This window comes from Phytophthora parasitica, assembly GCF_000247585.1.
Source record: "Phytophthora parasitica INRA-310 unplaced genomic scaffold supercont2.4, whole genome shotgun sequence".
NCBI lineage: Eukaryota > Oomycota > Peronosporomycetes > Peronosporales > Peronosporaceae > Phytophthora > Phytophthora nicotianae.
Window position 1 is genome coordinate 631,026 of NW_008648990.1, and position 21,931 is coordinate 652,956.

Here is a 21,931-nt window from a genome sequence, read left to right on the forward strand (position 1 = left end):
TTGGTCGTTTCGTTGCTGAGCTCCCTTTTGACTCGCCCAATTGAGCTGGGTGGACACTGCCAGGCGTTCAGGATAAGTACGTCCGGTATGAATCTGCTGGCGACATGGTAGTTGGTCGTTTCGTTGCTGATCTCCCTTTTGACTCGCCCAATTTCGCTGTATTACCGCCTTTTTTTTGATATTCAAAGTGGTAAAAACGACGAAAGGGTGGTGCTTCGACAACGGATTAAAGAAGCTATGACTTCTATTTTTCCTGGAGTGCCATCAAATTTGAGTAGCGTCTGCCAGTTTTGCTTCGCTTCTTTGCTTTACCACAGAACCTTTCTACTGAAAACGCTACCTTCAACCCATTTACTTTTTGCCACACCAGTGTTTAGTTCAAGCAACGAGTCGCAGCTTCAATGGCTGCGAAAACCGCGTTGTTTGTCGAAACCTTAAGGAAAATGATATCGTTTCCCCCAGTGGAATTCCGGGTTTGATGGTGGAGCTAGCACATTACAAGTCCGAGATGGTTAAAATGCGCGAGGAGTTTTCTCAGGCGTTTGAAGCAGCTCTCAAGCGTCATATTAATGGCTCTGTAATGACCATGGAAGCGTTGGATGCAGCATTTTCATCTGTGTTAGCTCGATCTAATTTGGTACAGCACAATTTGCATTTAGTGCAGTCGGCACTGGATAATACCAACGCTACATGCATTGACCAAAGCAATGGCGTCCGATCTGAGCTTATTGTATGGGATGGCACATTCCATCGAGTAGCGAAGGGTTTTGTGCTACCATCAGGAATTGTACGAGTTGTTTGGCAGCGGTGGTGTGGTGGACAGCCTCCACTGAGGCTTCTGACGAAACACGACATGTCTTCGAGACTCAAAAAGGTGAGACTGTCGGATCTAAGGCGTGTGATGCTGCTAATCGAAGCACTTCTGACACAAGAAGAATTTAAGCGAGTTCATAGCTCTTCTGATGCAGCAGGGCTTTTATTCGAGCAGATTAAAAACCGTCTTCTGTTCGCGTCATCTTCAGGTAAGGGGAGGAGACGAAAGTTGGATCAGTTGTCGTGGCGAACGTTAGCACACGAGCTTAAGGCACTAAATAATTAACCTCTTGCCTTTTATCCAGTTGCATTGTTTGTTTGTCGTTCAAAATTATTATAGTGCAAACTGCACGGCGATTTATAGTACATCTTTGCATGTCAACGCTTATACTAGACTTTTGTATACCAGCCATTTTCGCATGTTGGGAATTCACCGTGCATTTTGCACGGCGATTTGTTTAGAAACCGCCAGATTTGTACGGCGTTTTCTCTAGAAGTAGCTTTTATCAATATAATTTGAATGTTGTCGCGCGTGCGGTCCCGAAACGCCCTAAGATCCAAAATCGCTATAAGGTGGGCGTCGTCAAATCAACGTCTGTTAGATCTCACGGGTTGAGCGGTTCTGAAACTACCCTAAGATTGAAACGACGTTGCTTTCGCTCTCAGGCGGTCGAGAGGTTCCGTCGCCAAAATAGCACCTGGCCCGAAAAAAGGTTCCAGGATTGTTCTTGGTGGTAAATTACGGTAAGGAAAAAAACTGCCGGCGTAATGTTCTGGATATTACTATTATGTTTTTAAATCTATGTAGTATGACTTTACTATTACTAGTAGAGAGCATCTCTTGTTCGCTGCGCTCGGCGAGTTGCTAAACGGGGCCGACCTCCTAAACTTATGTGGTACACATAATTTTGGACAACGTCCCCCAAAAGAGATCACATTTCATTCCGAGATCGAGAATGGTGAGCAGTGCCTCGACAGATGCTAGTCGGGCCGTGGACGCAGGCAATAGAGGTAAGGATGTGACTGTAGATTGAGTTAAGGACATACTCTCTAACATGCTGATGCTTTGAACGCGTAGCGCAAGCTGGATCTGCTGCGCCAGTGCGAACAAGTAAGTCATGCGCTTTCACTTCAAGTTGGTGTTTTATTTTATTAGTATTTATTGCGTTTTCAAAGGTCAGCGACAGACAGTCAAGCACGTGGCTACGCTACCAAGTGTTGAAGCTGCTATTGGTCTGATGGCTCTGCCTTTGATGGTCGAGGATGGAAAGGCTTCTTCTGGGCTTGGAAGCGCAGCTGGATCCGTTAGCGACGGCGGAAGCAACAGCAGTGGCGAAGGTAGCAAGCGTAGTGTTAAAAGCGCCGAGATGACTGCAAGGGCAGCTCACGCACTTGCGGGCAAGGTCGCCAAGTCGCAGCGCCGTACGTACAAGACTGTTATCATGTTTGGGCATATGTATGGCTTGTTGATGCTAATGTATTGCAGGCCGTGAGGTTTACAAGCTCCGTGTTCGCCAAGCTGCTCATGCGCGCAAGTTCAAGAAGTCCAAGAAAAACTAAGGGATTTCAAGTCACGCCCAACTGCTCGCGCGTAAGTTAATGCGAAAGTTATTCGGGTTTTATGGGCAGTATTTAGTAGGCGTAAGAACGATGAATTGTTCACTTTGTGGTATCTGTAAAAGTAGGATTCCTTCGTAATTTTGCAACATGCAGTTAAGTTATGAGTCAGTTGTTGGTTCTGGTGTGATAGCTATTGTTTTCCAGTTTGACAACCTTATCTTGAGTAAAGTTGTTGCTTTCACCTAGTCAAGAGAAACAATTGCATCACCGCGGTGCCAACGCTCTATTGTGCTGTAATGCCAGTAGCTTCATCGAAGAAATAAGTAATTCAGCTTTTGCTATGGTTGAGCTGACTGCTTGCTGAATTCTTTTTTCTTCGTTAGTAAAGGCCATTCTTTTATCACTCGAACTTTGCAGCTGTTGTAAAGTCACTGGTGCTGTAAGCACAATATCCTCTCGAGTGCGCACTCGCGATAGTACAACGTAAGCGAAAGCTGCGCTAGGAATGGAAAATGAGTGAAAGACGACTTTGTCGCAAGTTAAGCCTTGCACTTTATGAACAGTAAGTGCATATGCAAGTCGTAGCGGAATCCCTTCGCGGAATACTGTAAGATTGCTAGCTTTCTTTCCCCAGCTAACTTTTCTAGGAACTACAGGCACAATGTTTGGTACATCTGGCAAGAACGAGGGCCCCATGTACTCGTCAGAAATCTGTATGAGTATTATTGGCAGCTCCAGCTCATCGGAAAATATTAAGTCGTACACTATTCCATTGGTCCCGTTGCACAGACCTGCTCTTTGTTCCATATTGTAGGTCAGGCTTACCGGAGCACCAATAGCAATTTTGAGACGCCTTCCAACGACACGATCTCTATCTGAGCTGGATGATTCGGCGTCATGTAAAAGAGCTTCGATCGAGCTAGGCGATACGTCTCTGTGCTTAGCTAGTCGCTTTAACTTAACGCTATCTTTAGTGCGAATATTAATTATCTGGTTAGAACAGCTTTTGAGGTTATGGTTATACGCTTCAGCAACTTTGGCATCCAAATACGCTATGTGCTTCGCTTCTACAGCCCAAGTAGGAATTTCGCTGGCTTTGCAGTATCTTGAGTTAAATAAATTGACATCCGCCTGCGTTGGACACTTACTACGAAGACGGCGCAACGCTTCAAACCACTTTGAGTCAGCCTTTCCTTGGTTTTGACTTGTTAATGTGCATACAATCGAAATTCCCTCCCAAATTTCGCGACCTAACACTTGAATAGGACTACTGATTTTAGAGGATGGCGTCGCTAAAGCATGTGGTATTACAGGATCTAACTGCGCTGAGTCATCAGTAAAAACTACATCTCTACCTCCGAAACTTTGATGACTGTGTTGGGGCCATATCTCGCGCATTCTTTGATCGATCCAGTACAACATACCGCACGATATTACACTAAATTCGTCAATAATGACTAGATGTACATCTTTGTATTGTTCTTGAAGACGTTTAAGTTTTGTTGCACCTCCTTTCTGGGTCGTCATAGGTGAATATGGATTCGAGAATGCATTTCGAGAGAAAGAGGTTAGCTCTAATGCCGAACAGATCGTCTGTCCTTTAATATTGAAAGCAGCTGTACCTTGGTGAGCTAATAGTAACAATCGCTTTGAAGTTCGTCGAGTAGCTGAGTGCTCACAAAAAACGTTGTGGACATCCTTAACTATGTGCTTAATGAGCCAGCTTTTTCCACTTCCTCCTTCGCCCTGAATAATCATTTGCATGGGTTCGCAAGTTGCATTATTTACCGATGCTTGAAGCCGAGCACGAGATTGGACCATGGCAAATGCAAATGGTACCCATTGGGATTCATCCATTGCGGCGGTTTGTACAGTACTATTGGCATCGATAATAGGGTACTGATAGCAACTTCCTTTTGGTTTTGAGTAGGCGGTGCTCTCACGAGCTCGACGAATCTCTTTTTGCAATTTTATCCAAGGTTTTATGTGCATTTTGATGAACGTCTTGGCCTTAGTGACATCCTAGCTCGTGTACGATCGCCTACCAGTCCATTGAAACGAACTAGAATCATTAGTACTAGTGCGAATTTCGTTTGTATTGTCGTCGTCTGGTGCAACTAAGCATACCTCATCTTCAGGTCCATCACCTACAAACACGTACTCGGAAGAAGGTAGTGCAGTGTGTACTTGAGCAGCTCTCGATTTTTTTAAGGCGTCAAGCTCGGCCTGCCGAGATAATTTTAGGCTAGATTCGTGGCGGAGCTCACTTTCCAACGCATTTTGCTGCTCCTGCTCAAAAGATTCAATGCATTCATCATCTGTTTGGGATAGTTCTTCTAACGTCCGCCATGGTTTATGGAGAAAGATTTCAGCAAAGCAAAAATTCGCGTTTGTAGAATCCGGTGCGATCCATGGAGTCCCACGAACTACATGAGCTTTGCTACGAAGCTTAATAAACCCGTGGCCATCACATCGCCTCCAACAGTTAGAAATTTCAGCTCTAGTAGGAATACTATCAACCAACTCGTATTTTTCGACGATAGTAGCTAATGTCATGTCATCGAATAGCTCATTACGTGGGCGATTCATATAAGCTTTTTCTACCGGCTCAATACGAATAGAGTCATTGCGGTTTATATTCTCCTCGATATCTAATAGTTCGGAGCCGTCTACTCGGTAATATCTCAAACTATGCCTCATTGTCTTGACTTGCGTAACTTGCCTAGATTTTCCGTAAAGAGGAAGCTCTCTCAGCAAAATATAGTAGGTCTCCTGAGCACTGACTTCACGTATGGACAACGTTGCGTTAGCGACACGCTTTAGAATCGCATAATTCGGTAGGTTAGGATCGCATTTCTTCACCGCTCGAGTAATAACTTGTCGAAATTTAAGTGTATCGGGCTCAGCTTTGCTAACGTACGCGGCAGTATACTCGGCTGCTCCATAGGCGTTGCCAATAAGTTGAATGTCCATGTTAGCTCTCCAAGAAGATAGTAAGACCGGAGAATAGTTGTTGATTGTTGGCACCTCTCGCTTCGATTGAATTTGCATCGATGTAGCTCCGTCATCACCTTTGTTAACATGAACTTGAGTAGTTTTTTTAATCTCTTTAGGATAACCGAAGCGACAAGCGTCCCCGCGTTTACGACAAGAGGATTCAGAAGAGCAAATGTGTTGTTGCACTCGCTGCACTACTCGAGATAGATCACATTCCCACTCTGTCGTAAATGCATCGGGTGGTCTGGCAGTCAAAATATCAAACTCATTTTTTTTTCGGTGCTGCATGTAGTACATGTACAATTTTCTAACTCCTCTGTAGTTTTTGAAAGCACAGATATTACGCTGTCAACATACGTAGCAATACGGGCTCGTCCGAACTCAGTCCGAGAGAGATCTACAATGTCTGGTGCGTCTTTGATCCACAATAATGCATGAATGTGCGGAGAGCCACGGTGCTGGAACTCAACCCGCCAAAAGTAGTCAACTACTTCTCCGAGAGGTTTAGATTTACCACAAATTACATGCTTAAAAAATGAATCGAATCGACGATTAAAATGCTGTGCAGCAATGTCAGGATTCTCACTAAGGTATCGCCTTCGCTCAGTACTCGTCAAAGCTCGGGCTTCAGATAATGAAAGCTCTGGGTTGCAGGTTCGAAAGAAGTCCGGCCAAATTGTATCTGCCGCGCTCAATGTTAGGCAAAACGTTGGCCAACGGGAAGGTAGCACTCGATTTCCGATCATGCTCATCAAATCGTCTCGGGCGTTTGCCCAGTAAAGGTCACTACCACGTACACCTCGAAAAAAAGGCTTCAAAGAGTCTAGTAGCTTCATTGCCGCAGATTTATCAGCCTCAACGCCATCCGAACAACCAATGCTTTGTTCCGTCGAGTCACTAGACTCCCCAAAAGATGGTAAGTTGACACGCTTCACAAGACCATCTATTTGACGCCTTTGAATGAGATTCAGGCAGAAAAACTTAAAATTCCCATGAATCACAAAGCGGCGATCGTGCCATTTCATTAAATGTGCGCAATATTCGGCTAGATTGTAGTTGTGTTCTCTTCCCGACTCATCATTTAGTGGATGTAGACCACCTCGGCCATCGGGGAAAAGCGTTGGGTAGCAGTTTTGAAAAGCATCTTATTAGAATATTCATTTATCAGTTCAGTTTTTCGATCTAGATCCGCTGTCGGATACAATATTTGTCCTGCAGCTCGATTTGCTGCTTTTGCAATCTTCTCAGCCTCAGTTTCGCCATTAGCAGAGTCTGCTTCAAGTTCTACCGATTCCTCAATACTAATCTCCTCATCCCCACTACTGCTGTCATTGTCAATATTAGGCCTACAGGCAACATTGCCTGGGTCACTGGCATCGCTGTCAACTCAGCAGTTAGCAGTAGAAGAAGGACCGTTCTCATGCCGCAGCTCTCCAGCTTCTTCTTCGGTAATTGGAACTGTTGTAATAGAATCCGTACTTGCTAGAGCCGCTAGGTTTTCTTCGGAGATGCTCACATTCACGTACAGAGGATTATTTTCAATAAGCCACTGTAGCGCACAGCGTATTAAGTGAGGACGAACTCTAAAGAAAGAAACCCCTTTACTATTGGTGGACCGAAGCAAAACAACACCAGCTTTGCTAAGTGGTCTGTGCAGAGATTTTGTGAGCTTGCCCACGTCATTCCAATAATTAATGGCGTTGCCGCGGGTAAACTCTTGTTGGTCTTGGTAAAGGTTCATGCATGTTGTGAATGATATTCCTAGTCCAATTAACCTCGCTTCAATACAATTCAGCGTTGCTAACTCGGGTGGCACAAGTGCTAGCCGGAAACCACTCGCCCGACTAAACTTCGGAACGTTGTGCTTAAGCAGTGAAGAATTGCATCTGCTACAGAGCCAGATAAACCGAGTTCCTTTACTATTTGGTTTCGTAATTGCCTCAGATATAACTTCGCATTCATTATCAACATTTCGGAGAAGGGCCAGAAATGGCATCTCGGGTTCAAATTTCTTTTTAACAGAGCTAGTTCGTTTAGTAAGTTCTCCACAGCTTCCACATATCTTTAGCATCGGTTCGTCGATGTCGGCAAAAAAAACTCTGTATTCATCGTACACATTATTGGTTAGTATTGTATTATCGACCTCAATTCTTCGCCACTACTTACCATGGGCATCAGCTACCTGGTTTGACCGCACTTGAGCCCAGTCCGCACCCCGTTTCACTCTTTTACGAGTTCCTGACCAATTCTGCGAGCTCGAATTTCGCTTCTGCGTTTCCTCGACACGCGCTTTCCGGGTGGCTGCTTCCAGAGTTTCAATTTCTTCAAGACTCTGTGTTTTCTTCGCGCGGTGGTGCTTGTGGTAGCTCTGGTCATATTTGTTTAGGCGTCTGACGGCCTTCCGAGCTGCCTTTGTAGCCTTCGTCTTCTTTGCCCGAGCCATATTCTTGAATGCCATTCTGGAAGAGTTACATGGTTTCTAATAATTTTTGGCTGAAAGCATCTAGGTGATCTTTGTGGCGTGCACAACCACAGCTTCAACAACTTCTACTGCTTCAACAGCCTTAACAACTTCAACAAATAGCTAGAACATCACTGCCGTATTTGTTTCAGACGACGCTTCCATTTTTTAAGCGATCGCTGTACCGGTTTTCAGTACTTGTACTCGTGTAGCTCCCGGCTGCATCAATGGCAATTCCAAACACTAAGACAGCATCAGCCCGGACTAAATAAACAACACGGTACATTAGCCTACAGAACAGCTAAACAAAGCTCGATCTCACAGCTTTCAGTGTTGAGCATTTTTTTCTAAGCACCCTTGGCAAAAAGTCAGTCAAAGATCCCATCACTTCCTCATCTATCCATGTACGCACAAGACGTACCACGTCGTGGCTGCTGCGGTAGGACATTCCGTTGTAAGTTACAGTTGCTATATACATTCGCAGCTCACGCACATCGCCAGATCTGTGCGACGCACGCACAGTCACTTCGTCGGTCCGACCAGTGGTCTGCGACTACTAGTAAAACCAAAGTCTTGTTCTACCACGTCCCACTTCAGCGAAGCCTACCGAACATTACTGGTGACCCCCACATTTGAGGTGTTACTGGATCGATAATCCTGGTGATCTTCTTACTGTATCCTGCACTCCTTAACTGACAGCATGGTTACAGACTCAACTATGTGTTTTTTTTTTTTTGGTAAGCCCTTCAAACCGTAGTGGAGTCTATAGTCCTGCTCGTTTATGATAAAACTCCTTTGGCAAAGCGAGAACACAACGTACACACAGCTAAGCTTTGCATATTCATCTGTCTAACGCCTCATATTAGCAGAACGTGGGGCTGAAAAATGTAGATTTTTGTATGAAGACGCCAATATAACACGACGTATATACACTACAACTTCCAATTACATAGGAATGTAGCCTTTGCAGGTTGTGGATCCGCACATGCACCGCCTTGCCTAGATAACAACGTTAGTTTTATTATAGAGGCTACTACAATACAAAAAAACGTACCTCCAGCTTAGTCAGGGAAGCGCTGTAGAAGAGCGTGATCTCTTCATGGGGGGGCAATAGTTTCAAGAGCAAACAAACCACAGCACGTCTCGCCACCGACCTCCCATAGCTCCAGTTTGCAGTTTGGAGCGCAGCTATGGTTTGCAAATCTGGCTAAAGAGCCTTTCCTTGTTGCGTCAAGTTCTTCTCGGGCATTTAGCTGGACGCCGTAGAAATGCCGAGTTCCCCGTAGCAACTACATCCCATCGCACGTTCAATTAGAAATTTACTATTTGTTCATGCTACGAACGTAGTCGTACCTGTTGTCTTCGCTTGTACTCGTTGTTGTCCATCACTTCGCCTGTGTACTCAATCACAAGCTCTTCACGCTCGATAAACTCATTTGCGAAGAGAACTATCCCCTTTTCAGCAGTTTGCGCCAAGAATAGGGATGCACAGGCAGACCGCTGGAATCGTTGGTTGCTACAATTTCTACCTGTTGTGCAGTTGCCCGTGACGCATTCGATTTGCATCTAACAAACAACGTGTATTGTTAACACTAAACAGGCGGCTTAATATCATTTTTTGCTTCATAAAGGCACGTACGGCACGATTCTCGCAGTCGCCTCCACAAATTTCATTGTCGTCAGTCTTTTCCCTACAAACACAATGCGGAAATTCGTCCTTTCACGAAAAAAAAGGCTATGATTTAGTGGTTTTTATTATATCGAGCACTCACCTCGCACATATGCTTCTCCATTCGACAAATGTACTCATTGCGGGAAATCGGACAATATTCCCCGTACGCTTGCACAACAGTTCTAGTATCTGAAACCTACATAAACCAAATTGTCACCCCACGCATTATCGGGCAAGCTTCACACCAAGCAATCTTACCAGAATATCTGAAAAGCGACTACGCTTGAAGCGAGATGCATCGTCGTCTTCTACAAAGTCATCCATTGATAATTGCACCATTCGTTTTGGTGCCATAGCGATCTTTCGGCTGGTCTGCCAAAGAGAAAGTGAGCTAGTTTCGAAAACAAACTACAAATTTTGCCCAATCTTCACTCGCATGTTTTACTTTTAGCCAAACGCAACGAGAATTTTATTCAAAGTCCAGAATATTATGAGATCTTACGTAAATGAATGCTAGACGTGGAAAGGAAAACAGGTACACACTCTCGAAGCCTATCTGAACTAATGAACTTCTTTCGTCAGCCTCTGCCGCTCTCGCAAATGCCACGGTACCACCCGTAGCCTACAACATATCCTCAAATTCGTCGTCAACCTCTTCTCTTTCTTTCTGCTCTTCGTCACCCGGGTTGGGATTATCTTCTTCGTTGTTGTCAAGGCGTGCCCGCTTCGCCGACTCAAAGTTGCCAAACTCCACGATGATGTCCGGCGTCGGCGAACCGACAGCCTGAACGCTGCCTTGGAGAACGTTGTGGTAGAACTTCACTCCGTGGATTTTCTTGACCTCATACACGGCGCCAGCTAAAAAGCGCGGGTTTAGCAACAGAGCGATTCTTGGAGTCCCAAACGGTGACCTTGAAGACACGAGCATCCTTGCGAAACATGTCTATCTTCATCAGCTTTTGGTGATAGCTTTTGAGATGCGGCTGCATGAAGCCGTCGACGAGCGTAACACGCGTTCCGCGGTTGTTTGGGAGGCGTTCGACTTCCAAAACACACATGATCACAGAGAAAAAATATTCTCCGTCGGAACCTCCGTCTTCACGAAATCGCGTAGGTGTCCCAGGGAGACAAAGAGGTTGGTCTCTTTTTCCGTCTGTTGTTGGCGTAGCTCTTCATCAACTTCGGCCAGCAAGGCCTCCGCACTGTAGTCAGTTTGACCGCGTGGTGCCATCCTCAACGCTGTTATTGCTTCTCTGAGCAAATTGGAAAGTGAGGCAACAAATTATCACTCAGCCAGCACATTTTTTTCTCGTGAGGGGTTTCAGTAGACCAATCGTCGCTTTCGTACTAAACCCACGGCAGCCTTCTTCAAGTGAGGTCGCCAACGCCGACATCTCTTGATGAATTTTGGTGATGCGTCACCCTTCCAGAAATCTAAGGTATCTCGTGCGTTCTAAGAAAAATACTCGCAAATTCATAAATTAACGTCGTGAACACCGCAGCACTAGCCAACCCTACTGATTCTCATCGTCTAGCAGGTAATACGACCAAGTAGACATCTCAAGCCCAGCCAAAACCACCTCGTACTGTCATAGAATTTAGTACGGCGACGCTAATAAACGCACACGTCCGTCTACCGCTCATAACAGTCAGCTAACTGAAAATTGATCTTCCATATCCACAGTGGATTACAGTACGTCAAACGTTCTTTCAGACGCAGCAAGGCGCGTGATAGCCCACTCTGACGTACACGATCCTTTGCACCTACCCATTTAAGCATCGTTAACGTTCAGCTGGAGACTCCTGCTGCGGCTTAATTCTTAGCAGAGCAACACCAGCAACTTCAACATCAACTCGTGACCAGTCAATCTCACACAAATTCGACGTATTTTTTTAATGCTATCCGATACAACTTTTTCTCATTTACATTTACAGTCAATGCGTCCTCACGCAAATGTATTGGTGATAAGACAGAGTACATACAACTAAGAACGAATACATGTTGATTGATTTTATAGTTTTTAAGAGCATTCCCGTCCACCACAACCGGTATAGCTGCCTTTGCACGACCTTAGTTGAAGGCAAAACAGGTTGACTTAAACAAAACAAAAACTTAGGCGGTCCTCCGCTCCGTATCGTCCTGGCAGCAATGGTCCGATTCTCCTCGCCCCGTCGGCAGCCCACCTGCTATAGCTCGTTCTTGCAGCGACGGTCCCAGCTGCTGCCCATTCAGACATCGGCGATCCTCTGCTACTGCCCGTCCTGGCGACGATGGTCCAGTTCTGCTCGCCCCGTCGGCAGCCCCCTGCTACAGCTCATCCTGTCAGCGACGGTCCCAAGCTGCTGCTCTCCCAGTCGTCGGCGCCACATCGACAGCACCCAGACACAGCCCCATGCTCCCAGGGCTCTTCCTTCTTCTCCGTCGCTTGAGAGAGTTTCACGTCTGGAGAGGCGACTCTTCAGCACAACCTTACTTCTTACAAGCTCGACTTCTTACCAGCTTTATAAGAGATAACAGGTATTTATCCCTTAATAAAGGGTCGTTAGAACTTTGGAAATGAGCATAAAAATTGACTTTTTACGACATTTCCTAGACTCCCGATAGTGAAGGGTCATTTTCCTGTTTCATAAAAACCGACCCTACCTTTTAGTGACCGTTCAAGGTAATGACTCCGATAGAATACTTAATCGAAGAGCTCAATTTTACCTTGCGATAATAACATCAATGTTCTTAAACCAAGGTTTTTTTTCGCAAGATTTGGTCCCAGTGTACATGATCTTAAATTGAACCCCTAACCCATTCCAGGAACTAATAGATACACATGTAAAAAGTAAATAAGAGCTTATATAGCAGTTGTAAAAACACACTAAATCAAGGTATCACATCATTATAGGGGGGACTTCGTCCCCAAAAATTTACGGTAGATATGCAAAAAAACGCAAATAAAAAAGAAAATTACAAAACAGAATTTTAAAAACTTGCGAGTCTGCACGTCACGTATGCTTCTTGAATAGCTGGTAGTTCAGAGGGAGGGAAACTAGTTATATTCACTTGCCGTGTTTTTCCTTATAAATATGTAGGTGGCTTCATGGCTGATACTAGCAGCACTTGCAATGCCAACACATTCATGTAGCAGTACTAGTATAATGAGCGCTATTATATGATAAGTGGTACTACCAGCAGAATGCTGGCTTGAGTTTTCATTTTTTTTTAAAAATAAACTGAGACCCTACCAATTTGTGGCAATCTCAAAGTATTATACAACGTTTCTATAATGTACATTACCTGAGGCTCTCCGCCATTGTCCTCCTTGTAATACGTACGTCGCTGAAGCTAAGTGACTGAGCTTGGAGTGCATCAAGATCGCCCGTTTGCGGTAATAGGTGACTGCAATAAAAACTACCAGCTTCAGCGGCTTGAGTTCGTATCTCTACAATACAAGTAACGAAATCAAATGAGGTGTTCAGTGCTATTCTGTTATAAAGGAATCTCTTATTCTCATTTCCCATGCTAGATATACACAACTTTTATCACTTCATTATGAACTCTGTAATTCGAACATGTAGGAATACTTACATACTAGTGTTTACCCACACTATCTTACACGTACGCCAGCAGCAATGAGATGAAGGTGCGCAGATTCAGCCCGACGCGAATCGAGACAAATTACTGATGTATTCTGAAGGCAAAAAATCCAGCCTATTACTGTAATACATGTACTGCTCACCACCATAGCGATTGCGGCTAGTTTTTCTAGTCGCCGCATGGTCAGTGCGGCTTGCCATCAACACGGCACCACCAGACAATGTCGCTGCCGCTTTTTGCTTATTTTTGGTCTGCATGCGCTAGCCCGTCCTACTTTTCAGGACTGTTATCCCGAGTTTAGGATCATAAGGGCGTATTCGCAGAAGTTGCGTAAAACGTTACTGAATTTAGTTTTATGTCAAACACAAACTCGTGCGATATTTTCGATGATGGCAACTCGCTTTATTTTTCGGCGCCAGAGTAAGCCCTACACCTAGGTTGATGATGGCGCTGTTGCCTTATTTCTGGCATCAACTTGCCACATCTAACGACTAACAGACTCTGGCTTGAAACTGAAGTTTCCATGCCAGAAATGAGCCCATCTCGCCACGCATTACCGCCAAAAACGTCAATTCGCCTAGCGATACACCCGCAAACAGCTGTGACTTGCTTATGGCCACATCAACATGTCCAAGCAGCACCGTTTACCCGCTCTACGCTAACATCATCAATTGCCCCCGTACAATGCTGCACACGCTGTGTCTGTTCGTCCACCCCCTCGTTTGACAGTTCCTCTCCGCTGCCAGTCTCACTCACTTTCCATTCTTCTGCTCAGCACCCAAGCAGCTCAGCAGCACTCGACATGGAACTCTCGACACAGCCGTCGCCGACCACGGCCAAGAAGCTCGGCCTTGAGTCCGGCCAGGCCCTCATGGCCGAGGGTCCGCAGGTCCTGCACGAGTATGTGGCCTCCAAGATTGGCGCCGCTATGGGCCGCGCCATGCCACAGATGGACGTTCGCTTCAGCAACCTGTCAGTCAGCGCCGACATCGTGGTGGTGGACGACCCGGGTGTCAAGCACGAGCTGCCGACCATCCCGAACACCATGAAGAAGGCGTTTGTAGGCCCCAAGAAGCGCGTCGTGCGCAAGCAGATCCTCAAGGACGTGAGCGGTATGTTCGCTCCTGGCAAAATCACACTACTACTAGGTCAGCCTGGCTCCGGCAAGTCGTCGCTGCTCAAGATGCTGAGCGGCCGCTTCCCTATCGAGAAGAACATCACAGTGGAGGGCGACATCACCTTCAACAACGTCCAGCGCGAACAGATCATCAAGCGTCTGCCACAGTTCGTGGCCTACGTGAACCAGCGTGACAAGCACTTCCCCATGCTCACGGTCAAGGAGACGCTCGAGTTCGCGCACAAGTTCTGCGGCGGCGAGCTGTCCAAGCGCGGCGAGGAGATGCTGTCCAAGGGGTCCCCACAGGAGAACCTGGAGGCGCTCGAGGCGGCCAAGGCCGTGTTCGCCCACTACCCGGACATTATCATTCAGCAGCTAGGCCTTCAGAACTGTCAGAACACCATCGTCGGTGACGCCATGACCCGCGGCGTCTCCGGTGGCGAGCGCAAGCGTGTGACGACTGGAGAGATGGAGTTCGGCACCAAGTACGTGACGCTCATGGACGAGATCAGTACGGGTCTCGACAGTGCGGCCACGTACGATATCATCAACACACAGCGCAGTGTGGCCCACACGCTCCGTAAGACGGTGGTGGTGGCTCTACTGCAGCCGTCGCCGGAGGTGTTCGCGCTGTTCGACGACGTCATGATCCTGAACGAGGGCCAAGTCATGTACCACGGCCCGTGCCGTCGCGTGGAGAACTACTTCGAGGGTCTGGGCTTCTCGTGTCCGCCTGAACGCGACATTGCCGACTACTTGCTGGATCTGGGCACGCCTGAGCAGTACCGCTACCAGGTGCAGAACTACCACACGAAACAGCCGCGCAGTGCCGGTGAGTTCGCAGAGTCTTTCCGGCGCTCGGACGTCCATCGGGAGATGCTCAACGAGCTGGAGGCACCGCACGAAGAGGACCTGCTACGCAACGTGGCCGAAGTGATGGAGCCTACGCCGGCGTTCCACCAGTCGTTCGTCGAGAGCACGTTGACGCTGCTCCAGCGCCAGCTCATGGTGACGTACCGTAACAAGCCCTTCATCTTCGGCCGTCTGCTCATGATCTTCATCATGGGTCTGCTCTTCTGCACGGTCTTCTACGACTTCGACCCGACGCAGGTTTCTGTGGTCATGGGTGTCATCTTCGCCACCGTCATGTTCCTGTCCATGGGTCAGTCGTCGCAGATCCCCACGTACATGGCGGAGCGCGACGTCTTCTACAAGCAGCGCGGCGCCAACTTCTTCCGCACCGGCTCGTACGTGCTGGCCACGTCGGCCAGTCAGATCCCGTTGGCTATCGTCGAGACGCTCATCTTCGGCTCACTAGTCTACTGGATCTGCGGGTTCGTGTCGGAGGCCAAGCTGTTCCTCATCTTCGAGTTCATCCTGCTGCTGTCGAACCTGGCCATGGGCATGTGGTTCTTCTTCCTGTCGGCCATCGGCCGCAACGGTGACATCGCCACGCCTCTGGGTATGGTGTCGGTGCTGGTGTTCGTCATCTTCGCTGGTTTCATCGTGACCAAGAGCCAGATCCCGGACTACCTCATCTGGGCTCACTGGATCAGCCCCATGACGTGGAGTCTCAAGGCGCTGGCCATCAACCAGTACCGCTCGGGCCCGATGGACGTGTGCGTGTACGACGGCGTGGACTACTGCTCAGAGTACGGCCTCAAGATGGGTGAGTACTATCTGGGTCTCTTCGGTATGGACACGGAGAAGGAGTGGATCGTGTACGGCGTCATCTACACGGCGGCCATGTACGTGGTCTTCATGTTCCTGTCGTACTTGGCTCTGGAGTTCATCCGCTACGAAGTGCCTGAGAACGTGGACGTGTCGGAGAAGACGGTGGAGGACGAGTCGTACGCGATGCTGCAGACTCCCAAGACGAAGAACGGAGCCAACACGGTGGACGACTACGTGGTTGAGATGGACACGCGCGAGAAGAACTTCACCCCCGTGACGGTGGCGTTCCAGGACTTGTGGTACTCGGTGCCGGACCCGCACAACCCGAAGGAGTCGCTGGACTTGCTCAAGGGCATCAACGGTTTTGCCGTACCCGGGTCGATCACTGCTCTCATGGGATCTTCGGGTGCTGGAAAGACCACATTGATGGATGTGATTGCTGGCCGTAAGACTGGCGGCAAGATCACCGGCAAGATCCTGTTGAACGGCTACGAGGCGACCGACCTCGCTATCCGTCGCTGCACGGGTTACTGCGAGCAGATGGACGTGCACTCGGAGGCTGCTACCATTCGTGAAGCTTTAACCTTCAGCTCTTTCCTGCGTCAAGACGCGTCGATCCCGGACGCCAAAAAGTACGACGCAGTGAACGAAGCCATCGAGCTGCTCGGCCTGGAAGACATCGCCGACCAGATCATCCGTGGCAGCTCAGTTGAACAGATGAAGCGTCTGACGATCGGCGTGGAGCTGGCTGCTCAGCCGAGTGTGATTTTCCTGGACGAACCGACGAGTGGCCTGGACGCTCGCTCTGCTAAGTTGATCATGGACGGCGTTCGCAAGGTGGCCGACTCGGGCCGTACCATTATCTGTACGATCCACCAGCCGTCGTCCGAAGTGTTCTACCTGTTCGACAGTCTGCTTCTACTCAAGCGTGGTGGTGAGACGGTATTCTACGGTAACCTGGGCAAGAACTGCCGCAACCTGGTCGACTACTTTGAGAGCATCCCCAGTGTGGCCCCGCTGCCAAAGGGCTACAACCCGGCCACGTGGATGCTCGAGTGCATTGGTGCTGGTGTGGGCAACTCGGCCGGTAACCAGACCAACTTCGTGGACTACTTCAACAAGAGTTCGTACCGCCAGGTGCTCGACAGCGAGATGGCCAAGGAAGGAGTGACCGTCCCGTCGCCCGACCTGCCCGAGATGGTGTTCGCCAAGAAGCGCGCGGCCACGTCGGCCACGCAGATGAAGTTTGTGGTCACCCGTTTCTTCCAGATGTACTGGCGCACGCCGACGTACAACCTGACCCGTATGATCCTGGCCATCTTCCTGGCGCTGCTGTTTGGTATCGTGTTCGTGGACGCGTCGTACGCGTCGTACTCTGGCCTGAACTCGGGTGTGGGTATGGTGTACATGGCATCGCTGTTCCTGTCCATGACTGCGTTCCAGAGTGTGTTGCCCCTCGCCAGCTCCGAGCGCGCCTCGTTCTACCGTGAGCGCGCGTCGCAGACGTACAACGCCTTCTGGTACTTCCTGGGCTCGACGCTGGCCGAGATTCCGTACTGCTTCGTGGTCGGCGCTCTCTTCACGGTGGTGTTCTACCCGATGGTGGGCTTCACGGACGTGGGCGTGGCCTTCATCTTCTGGCTGGCCACTTCTCTCAGTGTGCTCATGCAGGTGTATATGGGTCAGATGTTCGCGTACGCGATGCCAAGCGAAGAAGTGGCGGCCATCATCGGACTTTTGTTCAACGCTATTTTCATGACATTTATGGGCTTCAGTCCTCCGGCCTACGCGATCCCGTCGGGCTACACGTGGCTGTACAAGATCTCGCCGCTGCGCTTCCCCGTGTCCATCCTGGTGGCTCTTATCTTCTCGGACTGCGACGAGCTGCCGACGTGGGACGAAGCCACGCAGTCGTACACGAACGTGGGCTCGAAGTTGGGCTGCCAGCCGATGGCGGACTCGCCCGTGACCGTGGGCCACATCACCATCAAGGAGTACACGGAGGAGTACTTCGGCATGGAGCACAGCACGATCACGCGCTACTTCTTCGTGATCATCGGCTTCATCGTGGCGTTCCGCGTGCTGGCGCTGATCTCGCTGCGCTACATCAACCACCAGAAGCGGTAGATCGGTACGATAGAATAGGGCGTCGATCTCTTGGATCGACTGCGCTCCTTGTACATTCAACCCATTGAAAACAAATAAAATACATAAGATTCATTTGATTTGCACCAGGAAAATCAATCCCATTTTTGCTTTAAAAGCGTTAATTCAGTGTGGAGCAGGACCTGCACTGTGTGCAGTGCACTGTAGGTGCGTCTATTACATTAAGCCTTGACCTATGATTACGATAAACTGGGCGGCCACCTTCTACCATGACTGAAATCGTTTCCGTCGTCGCCTTCTCATTCTGCTGGTTCGAAACATCAGCCTTCACGGGGGTCACTCTCCGAAGGATACGTGATTCCTTTCGTTGACCAAGTCCGGGGTTAGATTCGTGCGCTCTCGTAACCAGGTGGCTTGGCTGCTTGCGGTTCGCGTCGTAGCATCCGCGACATGGGACAGAGGACGCTTGAAAAGGAGGTCGGGGCACCATTTCGAACAGTCCCACTGAGCATCTTGACTTACTCAATGGCCTATAAAGACGTCATTTAAGAATTGTTTAATCTAAACAAATTAACTCTTGAATGCTCGAGCGATTAATTAATTGTAAAACAATTTATAATAAAACTCCTGGCGAATAGAGATGTCATTTCAGAATTTTTAAATTTAAACAAGTTAACTCTTGAATGCACTCAATTCATTCAGAAGATTTAATTAATTGTAAAACAATTTTTAATAATAACAAGCGCAAGCCTTAGAAAACAAAATTCAATAAAAATTAAACAACTTAATATTAAAATTATACAAATTAGTTTAGATCTTTTAGACATTTAAGAAATTAAAAATTGAAATTTAGGACATTTAAAAAGTTGTAAAACAATAAATAAAAAATTGAAAATAAAACCTAAAAACTCATATTTAATAAAAATTATACTTACTTCATCTGAAATTAAACCAAGAAATATGAAAATATAGTTGGAGCCGAGTAAGATATTTTAATCACTGATTATTTTATCCACCTGTTTAAGAAAATGAATATTGTGTCTGGTTGAGAAAATTACGCTAATTTTAAAATATTGATTTTAGAATAAAGTTAGAATATTATTTCGGAAATACGCTATTGTAATTAAAACCAATCTTAATTTAATTACAATTGAAAACAAAATAATAAATCTCTTATTATTTTAAACACAAGTTGAATTGATTATTGGTAAATGCACTTTTGAGTTTTGAAAGACACTAACGCATAAGCTGGTAGTTGGATAGCAACTAGTGACGCTTCATCTACATTCCTCTTACATTGAAAATACGTACAGTATAACATTTTCGCAGTGCTTTATGCATACAAAATGCACGCATATATCATAGCCGGGCTAATATGTTTATTCCACTAATTTTGGTCAAGTACCAAATTATTGATCAGCCCTGTATTGCAATGCATAAGAATAAATATACACTTACTTTCTAAACGGAAATATAACATCTTATTAAAAATAACATGTTGTAGTTTTCGAACCTCTGGCAATTGTTGATGCTACTAGACTGCTCACAAACACAATGGCAGGTATGGGACTTCAATGATATACACCACTCGTCTCCGTTCTGGCTTAAAATCCAAGGTACCAGGTGGGTTTCGAATGCCGACTGAAGGGATTCGAAATATCTTGTACCTGTTCATTGCTCCGTAGGTAAAATAAAAACTGTTAGGTTGCAACCTCCACGGAAGCTATTTATGAAATTAATTTTGTTTCAATGAAGCATACATGTATGAAGGAGGAAGTTATGCCCTTACCAACGAGGGCTGGTAAACCAGCCCTCTACCTCTTCTGGTGGTTGACGAAGCGCAGCGCCAGCAGTCCCCACAGTCGGAAGAGAACAATGTAACCGATTACGATCACGAAGTTCTGAGCGATTTCGTCGTGCTTGAATCCAAAGTACGACTCTGTGTACTCCTTCAACGTCGTGTGGCCGATCGTCGCCGGAGCGTTGGCCATCGGTTGGCAACCAAGATCCGAGCCGACGTTGATGTACGACTGAGTTGCTTCATCCCAAGTCGGCAGCGTCTCGCACTTAGTGAAGACCAGAGCCACCAGGATACTCATGGGGAACTTCTGCGGCGAGATCGTGTACAGCCACTGGTAGCCTTGCGGAATGGATGATGCCGGCGGGTTGTAGCCCATAAACATCATGAAGATACCGTTAAAGAGCATACCTATGATCGCTGCCACTTCCTCGGTCGGCATGGCGTACGTGAAGAACTGGCCAAGAGAAACTTGCATGAAGACGGTCAGCGAGATGGCCACCCAGAAGAGAACGCCGGTCATGAATTCCGTGAAACCGGCAAGAGGATACAGGACGACGGTGAAGAGAAGGCCACTCGCAAAGCACCACGGGATCTCCACCAACGTCGCTCCAAACCAGTACCAGAAAGCGTTGTACGTCTGAGATGCTCGCTCACGGTAGAACGATGGACGCTCCGAACTCGTAAGCGGAATCACACTGTTGAACGCCATCATGGACAGGAACAGCGCAGCCATGAACACCATGCCGACACCCGAGCTCAGACCAGCATATGAAGCGTAGTTCGGGTTGATGAAGACAATACCGAAGATCAGAGCCAGGAACAGCGACATGATCAGACGGGTGAGCGAATAGCTCGGGGTACGCCAGTACAACTGGAAGAAACGGGTCACCACGAACTTCATCTGCGTGGCTGAGTTAGCAGCACGCTTCTTGTCAAACAAAATCTCCGGTAGATCGGGCGAAGGAACCGTGATGCCTTCCTTGGCCATGTTCGCTTTAAGTTGTTCGCTGTACGAGCTCCTGTTGAAGTAGTCCACGAAGTCCATTTCGTCAGCAGCCGAGTTGTTCACACCAGCACCGATACACTCGAGCATCCACGTGGCCGGGTTATAGTTTTCTGGTAGCGGGGCCACGCCAGGGATTCCCTCAAAGTAGTCAATCAGGTTGCGGCACTTCTTGCCCAGGTTACCGTAGAACACCGTCTCGCCACCACGCTTGAGCAACAACAAACTGTCGAACAGGTAGAACACTTCGGACGACGGCTGGTGGATCGTACAGATAATGGTACGGCCCGAGTCGGCCACCTTGCGAACGCCGTCCATGATCAACTTAGCAGAGCGAGCGTCCAGGCCACTCGTCGGTTCGTCCAGGAAAATCACACTCGGCTGAGCAGCCAGCTCCACGCCGATCGTCAGACGCTTCATCTGTTCAACTGAGCTGCCACGGATGATCTGGTCAGCGATGTCTTCCAGGCCGAGCAGCTCGATGGCTTCGTTCACTGCGTCGTACTTTTTGGCATCCGAGATCGAGGCGTCTTGACGCAGGAAAGAGCTGAAGGTTAAAGCTTCACGAATGGTAGCAGCCTCCGAGTGCACGTCCATTTGCTCACAGTAGCCCGTGCAGCGACGAATAGCGAGGTCGGTCGCCTCGTAGCCGTTCAACAGGATCTTGCCGGTGATCTTGCCGCCAGTCTTACGGCCAGCAATCACATCCATCAAAGTAGTTTTACCGGCACCCGACGATCCCATGAGAGCAGTGATCGATCCAGGGACAGCGAATCCGTTGATGCCCTTCAGCAGCTCGAGCTGTTCTCCCTTCGGGTTCTTGGGATCAGGGACCCAGTAGTGCAGGTCTTGGAAGGCCACCGTCACCGGCGCAAAGTTTTTCTCTTGCGTGTTCACCTGAACCTCCACCACATCACTTTGAGTTGAGCTTTTAGGAGTTTGAAGCAGCGCGTACGAACCGTCATCCATTGACTTGTCCGACACGTCCACATTAGTCGGGGCTTCGTAGCGAAGATACTCGAGTGCGAGAACAGACAGGAACATGAACACAACGTAGATACCCGCTAGGAAGATGACGCCGTACCATACCCACTCCTTACCCGTGTCGAGACCGAACAGGTTCAGATAGTACTCGCCCATA

General features: G+C 47.9%; 8 protein-coding genes across 8 annotated transcripts; 3 read left to right on the forward strand and 5 right to left on the reverse strand.

Annotated features, from left to right (window-relative positions):
* Positions 1–478: 478 nt before the first annotated feature.
* PPTG_21221 (hypothetical protein) lies at positions 479–1,099 on the forward strand (the record flags this gene model as incomplete). Its single annotated transcript, XM_008896474.1, has 1 exon — positions 479–1,099. The coding sequence occupies one exon, from the start codon at positions 479–481 to the stop codon at positions 1,097–1,099; it is 621 nt and encodes a 206-aa protein (XP_008894722.1).
* Positions 1,100–1,733: 634 nt separating this feature from the next.
* Positions 1,734–2,566, forward strand: PPTG_03174 (hypothetical protein). Its single transcript, XM_008895851.1, has 3 exons — positions 1,734–1,824; positions 1,892–2,235; positions 2,300–2,566. The coding sequence occupies exons 2-3, from the start codon at positions 1,932–1,934 to the stop codon at positions 2,371–2,373; spliced, it is 378 nt and encodes a 125-aa protein (XP_008894099.1). The 5' UTR covers positions 1,734–1,824; positions 1,892–1,931; the 3' UTR covers positions 2,374–2,566.
* Positions 2,567–7,434: 4,868 nt separating this feature from the next.
* PPTG_03175 (hypothetical protein) lies at positions 7,435–7,828 on the reverse strand (the record flags this gene model as incomplete). The annotated part of the gene is made up of 2 exons (XM_008895852.1): positions 7,435–7,469; positions 7,537–7,828. The coding sequence occupies 2 exons, from the start codon at positions 7,826–7,828 to the stop codon at positions 7,435–7,437; spliced, it is 327 nt and encodes a 108-aa protein (XP_008894100.1).
* Positions 7,829–9,166: 1,338 nt separating this feature from the next.
* PPTG_03176 (hypothetical protein) lies at positions 9,167–9,827 on the reverse strand (the record flags this gene model as incomplete). Its single annotated transcript, XM_008895853.1, has 4 exons — positions 9,167–9,397; positions 9,471–9,522; positions 9,611–9,699; positions 9,762–9,827. 4 exons carry the CDS (start codon positions 9,825–9,827, stop codon positions 9,167–9,169), a joined length of 438 nt encoding a protein of 145 aa, XP_008894101.1.
* A 125-nt stretch (positions 9,828–9,952) lies between these two features.
* PPTG_03177 (hypothetical protein) lies at positions 9,953–10,452 on the reverse strand. Its single transcript, XM_008895854.1, has one exon. The coding sequence runs from the start codon at positions 10,429–10,431 to the stop codon at positions 10,126–10,128; it is 306 nt and encodes a 101-aa protein (XP_008894102.1). The 5' UTR covers positions 10,432–10,452; the 3' UTR covers positions 9,953–10,125.
* Positions 10,453–13,855: 3,403 nt separating this feature from the next.
* Positions 13,856–18,129, forward strand: PPTG_03178 (hypothetical protein). The gene has a single exon (XM_008895855.1). It carries the CDS (start codon positions 13,892–13,894, stop codon positions 18,005–18,007), a length of 4,116 nt encoding a protein of 1,371 aa, XP_008894103.1. The 5' UTR covers positions 13,856–13,891; the 3' UTR covers positions 18,008–18,129.
* On the reverse strand, positions 18,109–18,574 carry PPTG_21222 (hypothetical protein). Its single transcript, XM_008896475.1, has one exon. The coding sequence runs from the start codon at positions 18,474–18,476 to the stop codon at positions 18,147–18,149; it is 330 nt and encodes a 109-aa protein (XP_008894723.1). The 5' UTR covers positions 18,477–18,574; the 3' UTR covers positions 18,109–18,146.
* Positions 18,575–19,800: 1,226 nt separating this feature from the next.
* On the reverse strand, positions 19,801–21,930 carry PPTG_03179 (hypothetical protein; the record flags this gene model as incomplete). The annotated part of the gene is made up of 1 exon (XM_008895856.1): positions 19,801–21,930. The coding sequence occupies one exon, from the start codon at positions 21,928–21,930 to the stop codon at positions 19,801–19,803; it is 2,130 nt and encodes a 709-aa protein (XP_008894104.1).
* Between the last annotated feature and the right edge of the window lies 1 nt (position 21,931).